Here is a 15,591-nt window from a genome sequence, read left to right as displayed (position 1 = left end):
TCGTCTACCCCATATACGAGAAGGGAGACAGGTTGGACTGGAACAACTACAGGGGTATCGAACAGATAGTCGGAAACTATCAAAGAGCATTCCGAAACAGAAAATCAACCACTCACCAGAACTTCACCCTTCGACAGATCTTGGAGAATATGGCTGAATACAGACACGACACGTAGCATCTCTTCATTGACTTCAAATCTGCATATGATAGCATAGCCAGGGTAAAACTGCATGATGCTATGAGCTCTTTTGGAATCCCGGCCAAACTGATAAGGCTAGTTAGAATGACTATGACCAACGTCACTTGCCAAGTGAAGGTGGATGGAAAACTCTCAGAGCCTTTGCTACCACCAAAAGTCTGCAGGGGTAGTGTCGGATCTAACGGTAGGCGGACTAGACGGTCGCCTGGGGCCCCGCCGATTTAGGGGCCACGTAGATCGCCTTTCTATAGTATGCCGTATGCACAGAGTACTAGTGACAAGGGCCCCGGAAGGATGGCCGTTGGGGCCCCGATGCTGGCGAATCATTTGCACCCCCCCCTCCCTCCCCCAACAGCAAGTTTAGTGCCGCTACCTTCCCCCCCCCTCCCCAACAACATTTGCAGGGGGCTTCAACTCGTCTTTCCGCCTAGGGCCCCCGATATCCTTAATCCGCCACTGGCCCGGGGTATAGGCTTGACTGTCTCCTATTCAACTGGACGCTAGAGAGATCGGTGACTCGAGGGTGAAGAATACGGGAACCATCTTCTATAAGTCAACCCAGATACTGGCATACGCTGATGATATAGACATCATTGGTCTGCGGCTCTCCTATGTAGCAGAAGCCTACCAAGGGATTAGGCAGGCGGCAGAGAGCCTCGGATTGCAGATAAACGAGACAAAGATGAAACTGATGGTGCGGGCCTACCAATAAATAATCAGAATCTACATAGGCGTGATGTACAGATAGGTGAACGCACTTTTGAAGTCGTCCCAGAATTCACCTATCTGGGGTCAAAGGTCAGCAACGACAACAGCATGGAAGCTGAGTTGCGTGCAAGGATGCTGGCTGCCAACCGATCATTCTATAGCCTGAGAACGCAGTGTACCTCAAAGAACCTGTCGCGACGGACGCAGGTATACACCTATATACGGACGGACGGCACCTATATAGTTCCGGTACTCACATACGCCTCTGAGACATGGACTCTGTCCAAATCTGACGAAACCCCGCGGTGCCTTAGCCGCTTTCGAGGGGACAATGCTCAAAAGGATTCCTTGCCCCGGTATGTATGAAAGCACAATGAAGGAGGCCGCTGAAATTTTTCATGTATGCATCAGTAAATGATATTTTATAAATGGCCACTTTTGTCACGATATTTTGATAAATTCAGCATCAGAAAACCCGCTCTCAACAATCACCCTAAAAATAGCCCAATTAAACGGAACTGCTAAATAAATTGATCGGATTGTTTGGAACAGCTTGCATACAATGAAATACAAAGTGTTAAGAAAATACAAATACATAATTTTATTCCTACCAATTTGCACGTACATCCACACGCTGTGATGGAAAGGTCGGCTAAACCAAACCGAATTCCATCACCCACACGACACCACGGCCACGGTCCTGGCCACTCGAGCAATCAACAGTCTTCCACGAAAGGACACGGCTCGTTTCTCTTTGCGTGAATTGTATTGCCACGTTCAGACGCACTACCCCCATCCGCGCTAGAATTGGTGTAACAATTTAGCAGATAATTTTCGTCACATTTGTTCACGAGCGCCATGCGCGCCATGGGCGGTTTTGGACTGGGCGATTTGATACTCCCCTCGCTTTTGCAAATAGCAGTACAATTACGCTCACCGCTGGCCACCCAAAACCGCAACGCATGCAGCCCCCGTAATGCCCCTACATGTACAGACTAATCCAATTGATGTAGGACGAGATGCGCGTGGCAACGATCGGTTCACCGCCGGCACACTGCCGGTCGTAGCTGTACAGCCCGACCAGATATGGCAAATAGATGTTGTTGGTGCGCTGCAGCGTAATAAACGGATTGCCCTTGCGCCCACAGTTCGGTGCGTCGGCACCGTCCGGTCGCAGCCGGAACTCCTGCCAGCAGAGCTGATCGTTCGTCAGCTCGGTGTGCGAAGTGAACAGCTGGCAGTCCCGGTTGTGTACCACGTTCTTGTCCCGCGCCGTCAGCGATTGACCGTCGAAGTGTACCTCCTGGCCGTAGTACGGGGTGCGGTTCAGGTCGCGCCACAGGCAGGCCGGAATTGCATTTTCGTTGACGCTGGAAAAGTGGGGATGAAAAAAAAATAAAACAAAATGTAAAGAAAGAATTTGAATTTGCCTAAAAATAACTAGAATTTAATGTGACTCGTACAAACACTGTTTAAAGTGTTGGGTAAAGGAACACATTTTCTACCAGGGAATTGTGTCCTTCGTTAATGCAATCGAACCTTCCAGCACGACCAGCCCCGTGCAACAAATCTAATCAAATATTAGCTTTGTTCCGTTCGAACTCGGCATTGGGTATAATTTATTTAAAATCTAATTTCAAGTATCATCCCTCTGCACACTCACGCTGGTGTGAACAAGGTCCGACACCATCGAAAGCTCAAATACCACCGCAACACAGTGCACAGTGCCCGTGAGCTTTGATCGTTTAGCTCTCGTCGGTGCATACCAGCACACCTTGGTACGTTCGTCGCCACACCACACCAGCAATCCCGTAGTCCGTATTATTAGCAAATGATTGAACCAACATTGATGGTGCATTCGCTTGCTTGCATTGCTAAGCCTAGTGTTTGTCCGTGCCTAGTACTTACAGTACGTCCGATTCCAGCTTCAGCACCGCAATGTCATTGTCGTGCGTTTTCGCATTGTAACTCGGGTACCGGATCGTTTCCTTCACGCGTATGATCTGTGCCGCACCGTCGTAGATTCTGGCGACATTCGTTTCGCCGACACTGACCACTTCCGGGCTGCGTCTGGAATGTTGCACCAGCAACGAGGGACAGAAATCGAGGAAAGCGTAATTAAATTATCAGCGCCTGACGGTCGAGCGAAAAACGATTCCCGGGCTCCGGGATTTACAGAGAGCTCTTGAAAGCTCAGCCGCAACACACCGTACCTTCGCACACTGTTAGCACAGCCCGCCGTCGTGAGCACCGTGCTCAGGTTAATTAACGTGCCCGTGCAGTGCCAGGCGGTGGCCGTCTTGTTGACCTTCCAGCCAATCATCACCGAGTGCGGATGGGCACCGTCCTCGAGCGGCAGGGCGGTCCCCCGGTCGCCTACAAAGTCGGCGTACTTCTTGCGGAACCGCTGGTAGTTTGTTTCGCACTCGGTCAGCAGCGGCAGGTGGGCGGTCGCGATGAAGGAGTTCACCGGACAGCACACAATGGGGGCCGTCTCGTTCGTGCACACCTTCACCACATCCTTGGCGAGCGCCCGGTGCGAACAGTGGTCGATGTGGACGCACACGCCCGCCTCCCGGTCCGACGCCTCGCAGATGTAGTCCAGCGCCAGCTCCTTCTCCATCAGCACCTGCGGTACGGTCTGCACTTTGGTCGCCTTGTAGATGACCGTGTCCATCCAGTCGCGGAACGCGATCGCTCGCGAGGCAACGAGCGGCCGCCGTCCGAACCCGCAGTCCGGTGCGTACGAGCTTACGCCCACGAGATCCTCCGGGAAGGGGTTCGGGTCGGTGTGCGGGCGAATCTCGCCGAGCACCTCGTTACCGTTCCATGGTTCGCACGCACCCGGCACGAGATGATCGCCGCCCGAGCCGAGACAGAACTGGGTGGCGTTCAGCCCGCTCTTCAGTATACCGTAGCCCTTGTACGCTTCGGTACAGTTGGCGTTTGCCACCCGCTGCAGCGTGGCCGTTACGTAGCGTTCCGTGCCGTCCGCATTGCCATCCGTGCGCCCGTCATCGTTCAGGTTGTACGGTCCGATGCCGAACGTTAGGTACTCGCTTTGATCTTCCTCGCCCGGTGCTCCGATGCATGACACCGCCTTCCAGTCGTATCGATTACTGCCGGGCAGTGCGCGGTGGATTGGGGCAAAGCGGCAAATTTATGTGCGGAAAAAAAGGTAAAGCAAAGTTTAGGTTAAAATTTAATGCTTTGAAGTACGATGGAGCCATTCCAGAACCTGGAAAGGAATGCCAAATTCACGGGGTTGTCTTGCTCCTGCTCTGTTTATCTTTAATTGAAGCTTTTGATACGAAAAAGAAAGTATCTCAGAAAGAAGACCCCTTAGAGCGGAACCTTTGTAAACCCCTTTTAGTTAATCCAACTCTGATGACTTCAGTAAACGCATCAAGACTTGATACATAATTTTAGAATTTTCGCTTATTGCTTGAACAATCAGTTTGCAGCTAAATTGTAAAACGATAACCAATACCATTGTCGTGCAATTTCAGTTCCAATGCCAATCAAGGATCGTAAATAATTCCTTGAATATTAATTTTTGAGTTGAAAGCGATGCTATGTCATCCCATTCTTCACCAATATTTAACTCTAACATTCAATGAATCTGAATAAGAATGAGCTCATTACGGAATCCACATGCTTGTTTAGCTGTTTTTCTCTTTTATGTAGTTTATACTTAAAAGAAAACTGTACTCTTCATTAATCTGCTCTTTTTTTTTTGTTTTCATTATAAGAGTAAAGAAACAAATTTATAAAATATTGTTTAGAATTAATGAACCTTCGTTAATTACATGGACCAATAGGATTGAAACTTATTGGTTGTTATTGGGATTAAATAAGCTTCATAGGAGACGTAATGCGAATCTTTCCGGTACAACTGATCCACCATAATTGATGGCTAGATTCAAAATAAATGTATGTCCTAGAACAGCGGTCGGCAAACTTTTGAGACAAAGGGCCAACTTTAGTAAATGATCTAAAGCCGCGGGCCAGGAGAATGTGGTTTTTCTGTTATTGTGATTTAATTATTACAATATAAAATTTTAGAAACAAAATAATTGGTTAATGATATCAAGCAATGCGATTGGTATTACATGGTTTACCTAGCCAATCGAGCGTCGTCAAAGCGTTATCGGTCGCCGTAAATACTTTTTCGGACGACGTAAACCTTCAATTGAGCACTGTGATTTCTATTCGGGCCTTGTGAAGTTTGTGGACGTCGTGTATACCAGTTTCGGCATTTTGGTCGCCAATATCTTGGCACTATTAGGCAACAATCAAAGCATCGAAAGAAATCCCAGATTCATTTCTGAGGTTCCAAAAGAAGCTGAAATGAAGACAGAGGGACAAGTGGCTACATTACTGCGTTAGCTGGATCGGGTGATCGATGGAACCCAAGAAACAGTAAAATAATACCTGGGAAACATGAATAAACACATCAGGAATTAGAAATCGCATCCGCGCAAACAATTACGCGAAAACTCAATGCAATCATTTCAGGTGAATTTCAACAGAATTTCCATATAACACCCTAGTCTGCCAACTGGTCCAACATCCGTCACCTGTGTCCCATTGATTTTTTTTCTGCAGCAAAGTGATGCAAAAACTCTACTCTAACAATTATGTTTTTCTTCTAATTCCCTTTAATTATTCTCCTTAGTTTTCTATTACTCTCTTTTTTTTTGCTAAGTTTATGATAGTCTCTACGCTCTACCCTTGTTTTTTTTCTTTTCTTTTTTGCTAGGTCAAAACTAGGTTAGTTAGGCTTAGTTTTTCATGAATTATTTTGTTTATTTGTTAGTATTTAATTAGTTTTAAGTCTATTATATTTAGCCTTGATGGCGGATATTGTATTAAATAAATGAAATGAAATGAAATGAAATTATGTGGCGAAAACTTAGGAGGAATTGACGAACATCGAAGGTATTACTTAAATCATGCATGTCTTCGTCCACCATGGTAAAAAATCCTAACTGACGAAATGCAATTCGCAAAGTCTTGATCTTATTTGTACAAGTAAGCTTAAATAATTCCCTTTCAATAGATGTAAATGTAAAGAAATTATCTTTCCTAGTTTTTTTTTCTACAGCCAGCCGGAAAATAGCATATTTTTTCATGCAAGAGCTATGGGGATATTGACCTCGGGTTCGAACATAATGCACGGTCCGTCATTCCATAGTTCTTTAATTTAAGTTGAAAAAGTACGATGGTATAATATGTTATTCTGTAAGATCTTCCGTAATTTGTGTACGAATCGTTTCTTGACATATTTCAAAATCAGTCAAAACCTTTCGCGGGCCGGATTGAAAGTTGCGGCGGGCCGCATTTGGCTCGCGGGCCGGACTTTGCCAACCTAGAACTTTGCTGTCCTAGAATGTTTCGTAACTACAACAGACCGATTAGAACTGACTATGAAAAATGCGCTTATAGCGAGAAGCGTCGTATGATTGAGATGGCTTGTAAATTTAATCTAAGTTATTGTTACTGCTTGTTAATATTACAGAATTCGTTAAACTTGATTTTGTTGTGCCACCATTTCTTACAGTTAGGTAAGTTTAATTTTTAATACAATTATAGGGTTGCATATTAGAATTATCAATCTCATAAAAAGTCGACAGTGTCTAATTAAGAGTTTACTAAAAACAATGTCCCAGACCAATAGGCACTACCTCTTTTGCTATCTTTAATGCCACTTAACTAGAAACCAGTAAAGTAAATGATTGTGGACAGAGCCTATTAGCATCAGAAAGCATAAAATAGATTTCACCTTAATTGTTATAAATTAATAACCTCTTACAGGGTTTTTACGAGTCACTTTATCATGTAAACTGCATATTTCATTTGACATTGCTTTGTTGTATCCTTACTTAATATTTTGAAATGTAGAATTCCAAAATATTGAGGCTGTTTATGCAATTCTAGTCCAAAATTATGATCGGGTTTATGTATTAACAAATTGATACATATTTCCTTAAACTTTCGTAAGTATGCAACAAAAACAGAATGCCATTAGGTCGTCAAATTGGAAGAATGTTATGCGATTGGAATAAAAGTCAACCACTGAACGCATATACGCTTTAAGATATGTTCAAAAAATCCATCCCATCCTACCAAAGCTTGTTAAAAAACGTTAAACTCAACAATCCCACCCAACAACTAAAGCGACCGTTTCCGACATGTTTTTAATGGGCTTCAAGCAGCGGATACATCGAAACACAGCATAAACGCCATCAATAAACCACCCCCCCCGCTTGTCTCCTTTCCGCACCCGCCCACCGATCAGCACACCGTTGCGGGTTGGCTGGCAAGAGCGACCAGCCAGAACAATCGAGAACAATGCACGACGGTCCAGCCGTAGAAAGGCGGAAGGCGAACGGAAATAAATATAGCAACATCACAACTCACCGGTTGTCGGTTTGCAGCCGAATCAGTGCTAGATCGTTGTAGAGTGTCTTCCTGTCGTACTCCGGGTGGAAGATTACTTCGGCTATCTTTTTCCAGTCGTTGCGATAGTTCACCACATCGACATCACTGTCTCCAGTGGTGGTGGTGGTGGTGGTGGTGGTGCCCCCAGGGTCCAGGGTTCGTGCGATCGGGTAAGCCAGTCGAGTACCGAAGAAGGCAGGATGCCAGCGGATGGATGGAAGCGGAAAACGAATGTTAGATAAAATTGTTAACATTTTCATTTGTACCCATTCTCAGTTTCCTCCCGTTCCACTCTCGAGGTTGTTGGGAAGAAGCGGAGCGAACTTGTGGCAGGGATTTGTCCGGTACCAAGATTCGGTTGCGGTCCCACGAGCTTCCACTTACACATCCTTGACGCATCGGGCAGACGTCAGTGCAAAGTCCTGTGCAACAATTGTGCAACCGCAAAGCCACTCCACGTTCTCACCATCCTTGCCCACAGCACACTGAAGTCCAGCAGCGGGGATGCACCAGCATCGAGGCGCCCGTGTTGGGGAGGTCCGCAAAAATCGTACAACGAAAAGTCGAAAAGATGCTCTCGTTAGCTCCTTACCAGAAAACGCTCAAGACTCACCGTGCTGTGTGCTGGCCGTTGCTGACAGGGACGGTACGAGCAGATGTTTGTACAGGACGCACCTGTACCTGCACTTTGCTCAGAAGGAAGGAGGTAGAGGGGGGGGGGAGGGAGGATGTGGGAACTGCAGCCCGTCAGCGTCGTACCCACAGCCAGCAGGGGCCACCCGTGCCAGTAAATATCGTTGTTTAACTAACCTTAAATTCTTTGAATACGTGCAATTTAGCACGCAAAGGATTTGCCTCGACCGTTCCCTTCTTGCCGGTCAGATGAGTTTCCAGGGCGGTGGTCTGCAAAAGAGCACAGAGAGTCGAGTGAGCACAGCATGCACAACCACGGCGAAGTGTCTAGTGGGCGCGTGTCTAACGTGTGTACGTATCCCAGCAGCAGGAACACTGTACACACACACACACACACACTGGTCGGACAGCTAAGCTTAAGAAGCGTAACATAACGAGCATTAAATCTGTTAACGAAGGGATCGATTTGTTACGTATCGTTTGCTTATCGTTTGCACTGTGCGGCCCAGGGCCACAGCACCGGGAACTTCGCTGGAAGCAAACGGGCGAGACCGGGAAGGTACGGGGCGCGTGTCTATTAAAGATCAACAGCAATTCGCTTACGTCACTGGTGCGTTCATTGAGTGTCCGTGTCTGTGTTGCTATAATTTCTCAAGCCGAAGTAAATAAATTCAATTAATTACGGGAAACCCGGAGGAGGAGTTCTATTGAATCTCTTTCTTCTTTCCCCGTTGTCTTGAAGCGCTTCAAATCAAACCAACTTGATTGCTGCATTGCTGTCTTGGGAGGATTGTTGTTGCCTTCACAGCAAACCGGGACACTCGACACGAAAGATGGTTGCGATCCATCCATTCATTGTCTTTTACCATTACCGTTGAAGCTAACTTGTCCCGGGCTTTAAATACAGGCTTTTATCTACACGGCTCAATTGAATTACACTAAATCTTTGTAAATGTAAATCTCGACATAGCATAGAACATTACAGCAAAGCAGTTCAAATTACATCCAACACTCATCCTCATCCTATTACAGAGAGCGCAGGATGATGGCAAGGTGTGCAACTTTCTGTTCGGCGAACTGTTCACCATCAATGAATCAGCAATCATTCTCTTCCAACAGCTCTATGTTTTTGCTGCTGGCTGAATTCTTGCTAGCTATTTTGATGAGGATTTAAATTGCAACATAATTCAGTAACTGATAGGTAGCATAATGTAGGGAACAGTATACGGACGAACAGATATGGTAAAACTTGTCTGTGTATCAAATAGCATACAAATGTAAGGAATCATAAAGAGCTCGTTGTTTATCAACGGATATTAAATTATTGTTCACAGTCAAACATTGATTTAAGCTACTCCGTTGTAGGGTTCCGCAGAACTGTCAGCCAAGCACATCGAGGTAAGGACAATAATTAAATAAATAGGGCACGAACGGCAGTTTCTGCCCTTTTTAGCTAAACGAATTCACCGAGCGAACACAAGCCACAAAACACCTAAAATAAAACTAATTTTTTGTGCCTAATAAAACACCACTTCCGACCAACTCCAATCACTCTGCCTTACCTTTAATTCCGGTGCAACGAGCGATGTGTCCAGCTCGCGCCGGGAGATGTGCCGAATGACGCACTCTGGCGGATGGTACACCAGCTTCGTCACGGCTTCGATCCACAGAATGTAGTGCGGAATCTTCGCATACACACCGGGCGTTGTTGCACCGCACGGCACACCGAGCGCCGACACGCCGACAACAAACGGCGTGTACCGAGAGCTGGACAACAGCTTCACCTGCAGCGGACCGCCCGTATCGCTCGGGCAGCTCTTAAGCTGCTCATCACCCGCGCACATCAGCATCCGGTTGATGCCCTTTCGGAACGCTTCCTTATTGTCGCGGTACCAAAACTTGCAGCGATCTTGATTGATCGGATTGAGCGGGGTAGTTAGAATCGGTGGCGATACTTCTGCATCTAAAAAAAAAGAAAGGCAAACCAAGGGCATAAAAATCAGATGCAACAAAGCCTTCCAAACCCTGCTGGCGGTGCGTTTACTCACAAAAGTCCCACCCTGCAGCTTGCAGCTTGTCGAATGTTAGGGAATCGTTCGTGTACAGGCAGGCCGGTGTGACGAAGTCGGTGACACTGAAACACAACAGCCAATTGATAAAACCGGTTAATTGGGCGCTTGTTTGCGTGCGTTCGCTTGTGCCTCCCCAGAGACAGACTCAAGGCACCCGTGGCGGACCCCACTTACGTCACGGATTTCTTTAGCCGAAGCAGCGCTATGTCGTGGTACGCGCTGCTAAAGTTAAACTCTGGATGGCGGATAATTTCCGCTATCTCTACCTGCTGCGCATAACGATCATCCTTGGCGCTGTACAGATCGAGATCACCCATACGTACCACGGTGGGTTCAACGCTGCAAAAGAAAAAACGAAAGAAATCAGTTATTTCCAGCACATTCGGAACACTGCACCCGGACACTAACCCTTCATCCTGCGTGCAGTGTGCAGCGGTTAGAATAAAGTTCTCCGCTATCAGACTGCCACTGCAACGCCACTCAATGTCTTCACCACTCTTGGGCTTCCAGCCTATCGCAGCCAGATGGGCGAACTCGCGGGAGTAGGATGGAAACTCTTCCAACTGCGCTGCCGGTGGTTCATCATGAGCTAGCTTTTGCAAACGCAGTGAACAATCTGCAAAGAGAAGGAGAAATTGAGCGGTTACTTTATCGCTTTGTTTTGTCTGTTTTACTTACCCTCGAGTGAACCGGAATCGGGAAGTGTATGAACGCTGAGCTCTGAAATGGAAGCCAAAAGCGAACCGATTACCGAGTAGAAAGGGAAAACGGTGAATTCACTGGTACAATCACTGTGTTGTAACCTTGGCACTACTCCCGTTACGCATTCTTTCCAAGCGCACTTCCTCGTGTGGTGTGGTTAGACCACTGCTAACCACACACTGTCACACACATACACTGAACTAACCTTCAAACGATTTGCGAAATGCCAGCACGGCCCACCGATCAGCTGACGAGACGAGCGCCAGCAACAGCCCCAGCAGCGTTATCGTTCCGCGTTCCAGCATGGTGCCCAAGCGACTGAAACGCCGGCCGTGCGAACCGTACGGAGCATAAGACGCACACAAGAACTTATGTAATGAAAAGGCCGATCGCACGCGAGCGAACGAGCGAGTGAACGAAAACCAAAATAACGCACCACACCACGAAACGCACAACAAACAACGTGTGTGTGTATGTGTGTCTTGATCGAGCAACGGGCAAGGTGGGAGGGTTCGTCGCTTGCTGTAGCCAGCGATCGCTCAAGTCTAACGTGCCGCGATTCCGCCGCAGTGGGTGCAGACTTCGATGCCGGCTTACTTTCACTTTTTCAAGCGACGCACAAGGGGCGGTACGATACGTTGCATTGTGTGATTGTGTTTGGTTTGTTGTGCGACATGCTGGTGGAACTTTGAGCTGCAGCTGCGCGATGTTTTTTTCAACACACGTTGATAACACTGTACAGGAGTTACTATGATGCTCCAAAATTGTACTGTGCGATTCACAGCTTTGTCTGTTAACTTTAGCCAACCATATCTACAATGCATGTTACCATCCAATCAGAAAACGTTAAAGATTTTAATCTAGTCTTTAGCATCATGCTTTGAAAGTCTAGGTCCATATGTTCCAAAAGCGGGTGCGCACTTTGCACACGCTGCGTCGAGTCAAAACCATCCCACGTGCTTATTCCCACGACCCCAGAAGCGCTGCAGATATCCAACGATCGCACATGATACCGTGCAGGCAAACAGCATTATGCTTACAATAGCCTGCACATAGGAACAGACATCATAGGAAGCTAGGTAAATTAATATTTCTAACCACAAACGATAGCTTGTTAGCTCAGATTAGTTCCATCTCCACCTAGTTTCACCTGCTAAACCTTCTGATCAGTACAGATGAAATGTTGAATATCTTAAGAAAAGAAAAAGAACCAACAAACAGACAAATGACAAGAAATAAAGCTGAAATAGTAAACAACAGTCAACGATAGGAGGAAGTAAAAATCATTAGTTATGATCATCATTAGTCAGTCATCATTGGCCACTCTATTAAAAAGTAGTTCTGTAGTATACTTCTTAAAAAGTTGGTCTGGTGGTACAGTTGTCAACTCATACGACTTAACAAAATGCTCGCCATTGGTTCAAACCCAGAATGGCCCGTTCCCTTATACATAGGACTTACTATGCTGATATGGGTAAATCAATAAGTCACTGAAAGCCAAGCCCACTAGTGGTACAGGCCTTGACCGACAAAGGATATTGTGTCAAAGAAGAAGAAGAAGATACTTCTTAGGATTACATTTTCTCTCTTCCTTCTTCTTTCTCTTTTTCTCTCTTTTTCTCTCCCTACAGTTCTCTTTCTTTCAGTTTGGTTCACTGTGTTCCCGATCTTCAACAGCTTTTGCTTCACCTGGTCTATTGAACTCGCTGTGCTCCTTTGCACCTTGTGTAGATCTGATGATTTCCTGCCGCTGTCGTTGTTAAACCTTTGTTACCATCAGGAGAACGGGTCCATTCTTCACCTTCATTCACCATGCTTGAATACCTTGCCAAAGATGATCAGGACAATGCGTCGTTTTAACACTGGTAGAGCTCGGATCCTCTGCTTGGATGGTTCGAGACTTTTGTATATAGGGTATCTTCGGGGGGACAGTGCTCACAGCGCACATTTCGTGCAATATCAGCAGATTATAAGGACGGTAGTAAGCACGATTCTCCTGCCCAATGCTTCTCCGTCCTCTCGATTGGGCCACTGGCTGAGCGTATTAAATACTAGTTAAGCGGTACAACCGAATGTTAGAATTTTCTGGAATAACTTACCAATTAGCAGAAGTGATTGTACTTCTCAGGAATCTTAAACCACGCAAATCCATAAATGAATCAATCAAGTTCATGTATTATTTCTTTATTTTAATTTATAAGAGGGATAGATTATACAATAACAACCACTAGTGTTATGCAATATTAGGCAACACGCATGCCGTTAAACTCTCACAAAAGTTTCAATCTAAAATGTCGTCTCAAAATAGAAGAAAAATTCAACTAATCATTTCCCTTGAGAAACACTAACAGACTGTACAATTATTTCACAACTCTTCTTCACTTTCAAGAGTTTAAAGGATCTTCTTCTACCCAATCCATCCATCCATCACCGGATAGCTTTAATTGGTCCCCGCTTTTCTTAATTTAGTCACCACTTGCAACGTGTGTGTAACGTTTTTTTTTTTCGAGTGATACTGGTAATTAAAAAAATACCCTGTAATTTTAACATCGACAGGGGAAATCAATTTTCCACATGAATTATCCAGCACGCCCATGCCGGCAAACGTGTTGCCACGCAATCGTTCCTTCCTCGCCTTTGTACAGCCCGTGCACAGTGTCTTGAATTTTCTTGCATACAACCGTCGCGCGGGGCGCTGTTTACAGCTCGGAATCTAATTTCAGGAAAGTGATTTTGTGCCATGTGCACAAGAAGAAAGCGGAACCGGGACCAGGCCCGGTGACGAAAGCCCGGACACAACCACCGGGTGAGGTGATACATAAAAAACATTCACACCAGCACGGTCCTCTAGGCGCACTCCGTGCGGGAACAACTAGTACACGCTCACTTCCGTTCGTGCGCTACGGAACACTGGCCGATTTCCGTCGAAAGTTCGCTGAAGTTGGAATAGTTACATAGCACCACCATACCATACACCACCACAACCACACACAACGGCCCGGGAAGTAAAGAAGGGACCACTCTGCACGTGAGTGTGTGTGTGTGTCGGATCTGGTGAAGGTTTTTGAGCAACACTCCACAGTCAGATGTTGTTTCCGGTTTCCTGCTTTCTCGGTAGCGTTGGTCCGGTTTTTTACCTTTCCCACCTTCTCTCTCTCCCCCGCCCTTTCTTACTATACACTGAACACCACCTGGCATATCGAGCGCTAAGCGATTCTCGTGTAAAGCTCTTTTGTGAAACCGTTTTTGACGCACCGTTAACTACGCGGGAAAGAATGGAAAATATTTTGTAACAAGATGCAGAAGCAAGGATGATGAAGCCAGCGAGAAGCATTCACTATTTACCATTTTCCCTGGAACTAGCGTGTAGTGGAGCGTACTACTTCCAAAAACCCCACCGGCGGATATTGCGATGTTATACAAGGCCCTTCCTCCGGAAGGTCAGCTCCAGGTGGGAAGGAAACGGGATACGAGCGGTCACGCCCGGTCTGCTGGACGACCTCGCTGCCGCTCCGAAATACTAGCCCCGAAAATGATCAAAGTTAAAAACCGCACTGTGTTCATCAAAATAGGTCAATGAACACAAGATGCACAGTGCTGCGAGCCGGTGCCTAACCAGTCGTTTGGCAATCCTGCACCGTGTTGTGCAAAGTGCTTCTACTTTTGACGAGTGCTTACGTTTGCAATTCAATGCTGACTTCAATGCTGGTGCAGTTTTCAGTGCGTTACATGCTGCACCAGGGACGTAGGTCAGCGTTTTGATTTTTCAACTGCCAATATGGCTTCAAACATTGCCTCTAATTGAAGATGTGTGGTTTGCTCGATTGTGCAATCGTCGTATTTTGTACAATTTTGAGATGTTACAAACGACAAAGAATCATTAATTCAAAACAGGGAAATTTTGTAAAATTTTATACATGACACCCATGTATAGCGTAACACTTTCAGGCTTAAGGAACCTTTATTTTTATTCTTTAGTAAAAATGGCTCAAAGCCTTGTTATGTAATTTCAATAAAAAACGGAATGCTCCAACAGTTACATTTTATTAACTTTAAATAAAACTTAAAATCAGTTTTAACAACAAAGAAACCAGTTTTTTATAAAAAAAAAATAAAATAACAAAAAATATACCCCCAAGTTCTGGGTTTATGTTTTACACGTTTCATCGGAATACACGTTTAAAAGGTATGATAAGTAAATTCCAGGAAAATTTAAGTGTTACATTTTTTTTAATTGGGTGCAGGAGATAAAAAAATTGTGTGCGTTGCGTAGCTTATGGATGATACCCGTTAAATGTGATTTTACTAGTTTTTTTTTGAAAAACTGTTTTGAATAGACCGACAATTTTACCGTTTTATATAATGATTTACAATAAATTGAAAAACTTTCTGAAATGAACAATGAAGAAAAATATCTGAGATCCAAATCTTTTAAATTTGTCTCAAATTTTTTTTCCATTTCTTTACACGCCCATACAAAAGTAATGCAATATTTTAATTCGACACACACACAAAAAAAGCTATTCAATTGCACAAAAGTTCATTCAACGTGGAGCGCACTCTCAGCAAAGAAACTAATAAGCTTACATCCTTCCCGGCAAAAGTACCATCTCAACCCCTGCCCCTCCCTTTGCCGACCTAAAATTCCGTCGCTACTATCAGATTGGCCGCTCTTCACTCTATTCACACGGTTGTATCTTCACCGCCTCTCACATCTATCATGCCCAAAGTCAAGAGTGCGCGGCATCATGGCATGATGCCGACCGCAACCTTGAAACATACTCCACAAACAACGACGCCCGGCACCACTACCAGCAAGGACAACCGAAAAC

General features: G+C 45.5%; 1 protein-coding gene across 1 annotated transcript; it reads right to left on the bottom strand.

The window, feature by feature from the left end:
- Positions 1–1,485: 1,485 nt before the first annotated feature.
- On the bottom strand, positions 1,486–11,092 carry LOC121601234 (transmembrane protease serine 9-like). The gene is made up of 12 exons (XM_041930045.1): positions 10,965–11,092; positions 10,736–10,777; positions 10,466–10,673; positions 10,232–10,396; positions 10,034–10,119; positions 9,548–9,948; positions 8,163–8,255; positions 7,737–7,837; positions 7,332–7,457; positions 3,122–4,027; positions 2,817–2,978; positions 1,486–2,278 (listed from the first exon to the last, which is right to left on the bottom strand). The coding sequence occupies exons 1-12, from the start codon at positions 11,062–11,064 to the stop codon at positions 1,891–1,893; spliced, it is 2,778 nt and encodes a 925-aa protein (XP_041785979.1). The 5' UTR covers positions 11,065–11,092; the 3' UTR covers positions 1,486–1,890.
- Between the last annotated feature and the right edge of the window lie 4,499 nt (positions 11,093–15,591).

The sequence above is a fragment of the Anopheles merus genome, unplaced genomic scaffold (genome assembly GCF_017562075.2).
Source record: "Anopheles merus strain MAF unplaced genomic scaffold, AmerM5.1 LNR4000045, whole genome shotgun sequence".
Lineage (NCBI taxonomy): Eukaryota > Metazoa > Arthropoda > Insecta > Diptera > Culicidae > Anopheles > Anopheles merus.
Note: the sequence above shows the minus strand (reverse complement) of the source record. Positions and strands in the feature narration are given on the sequence as shown.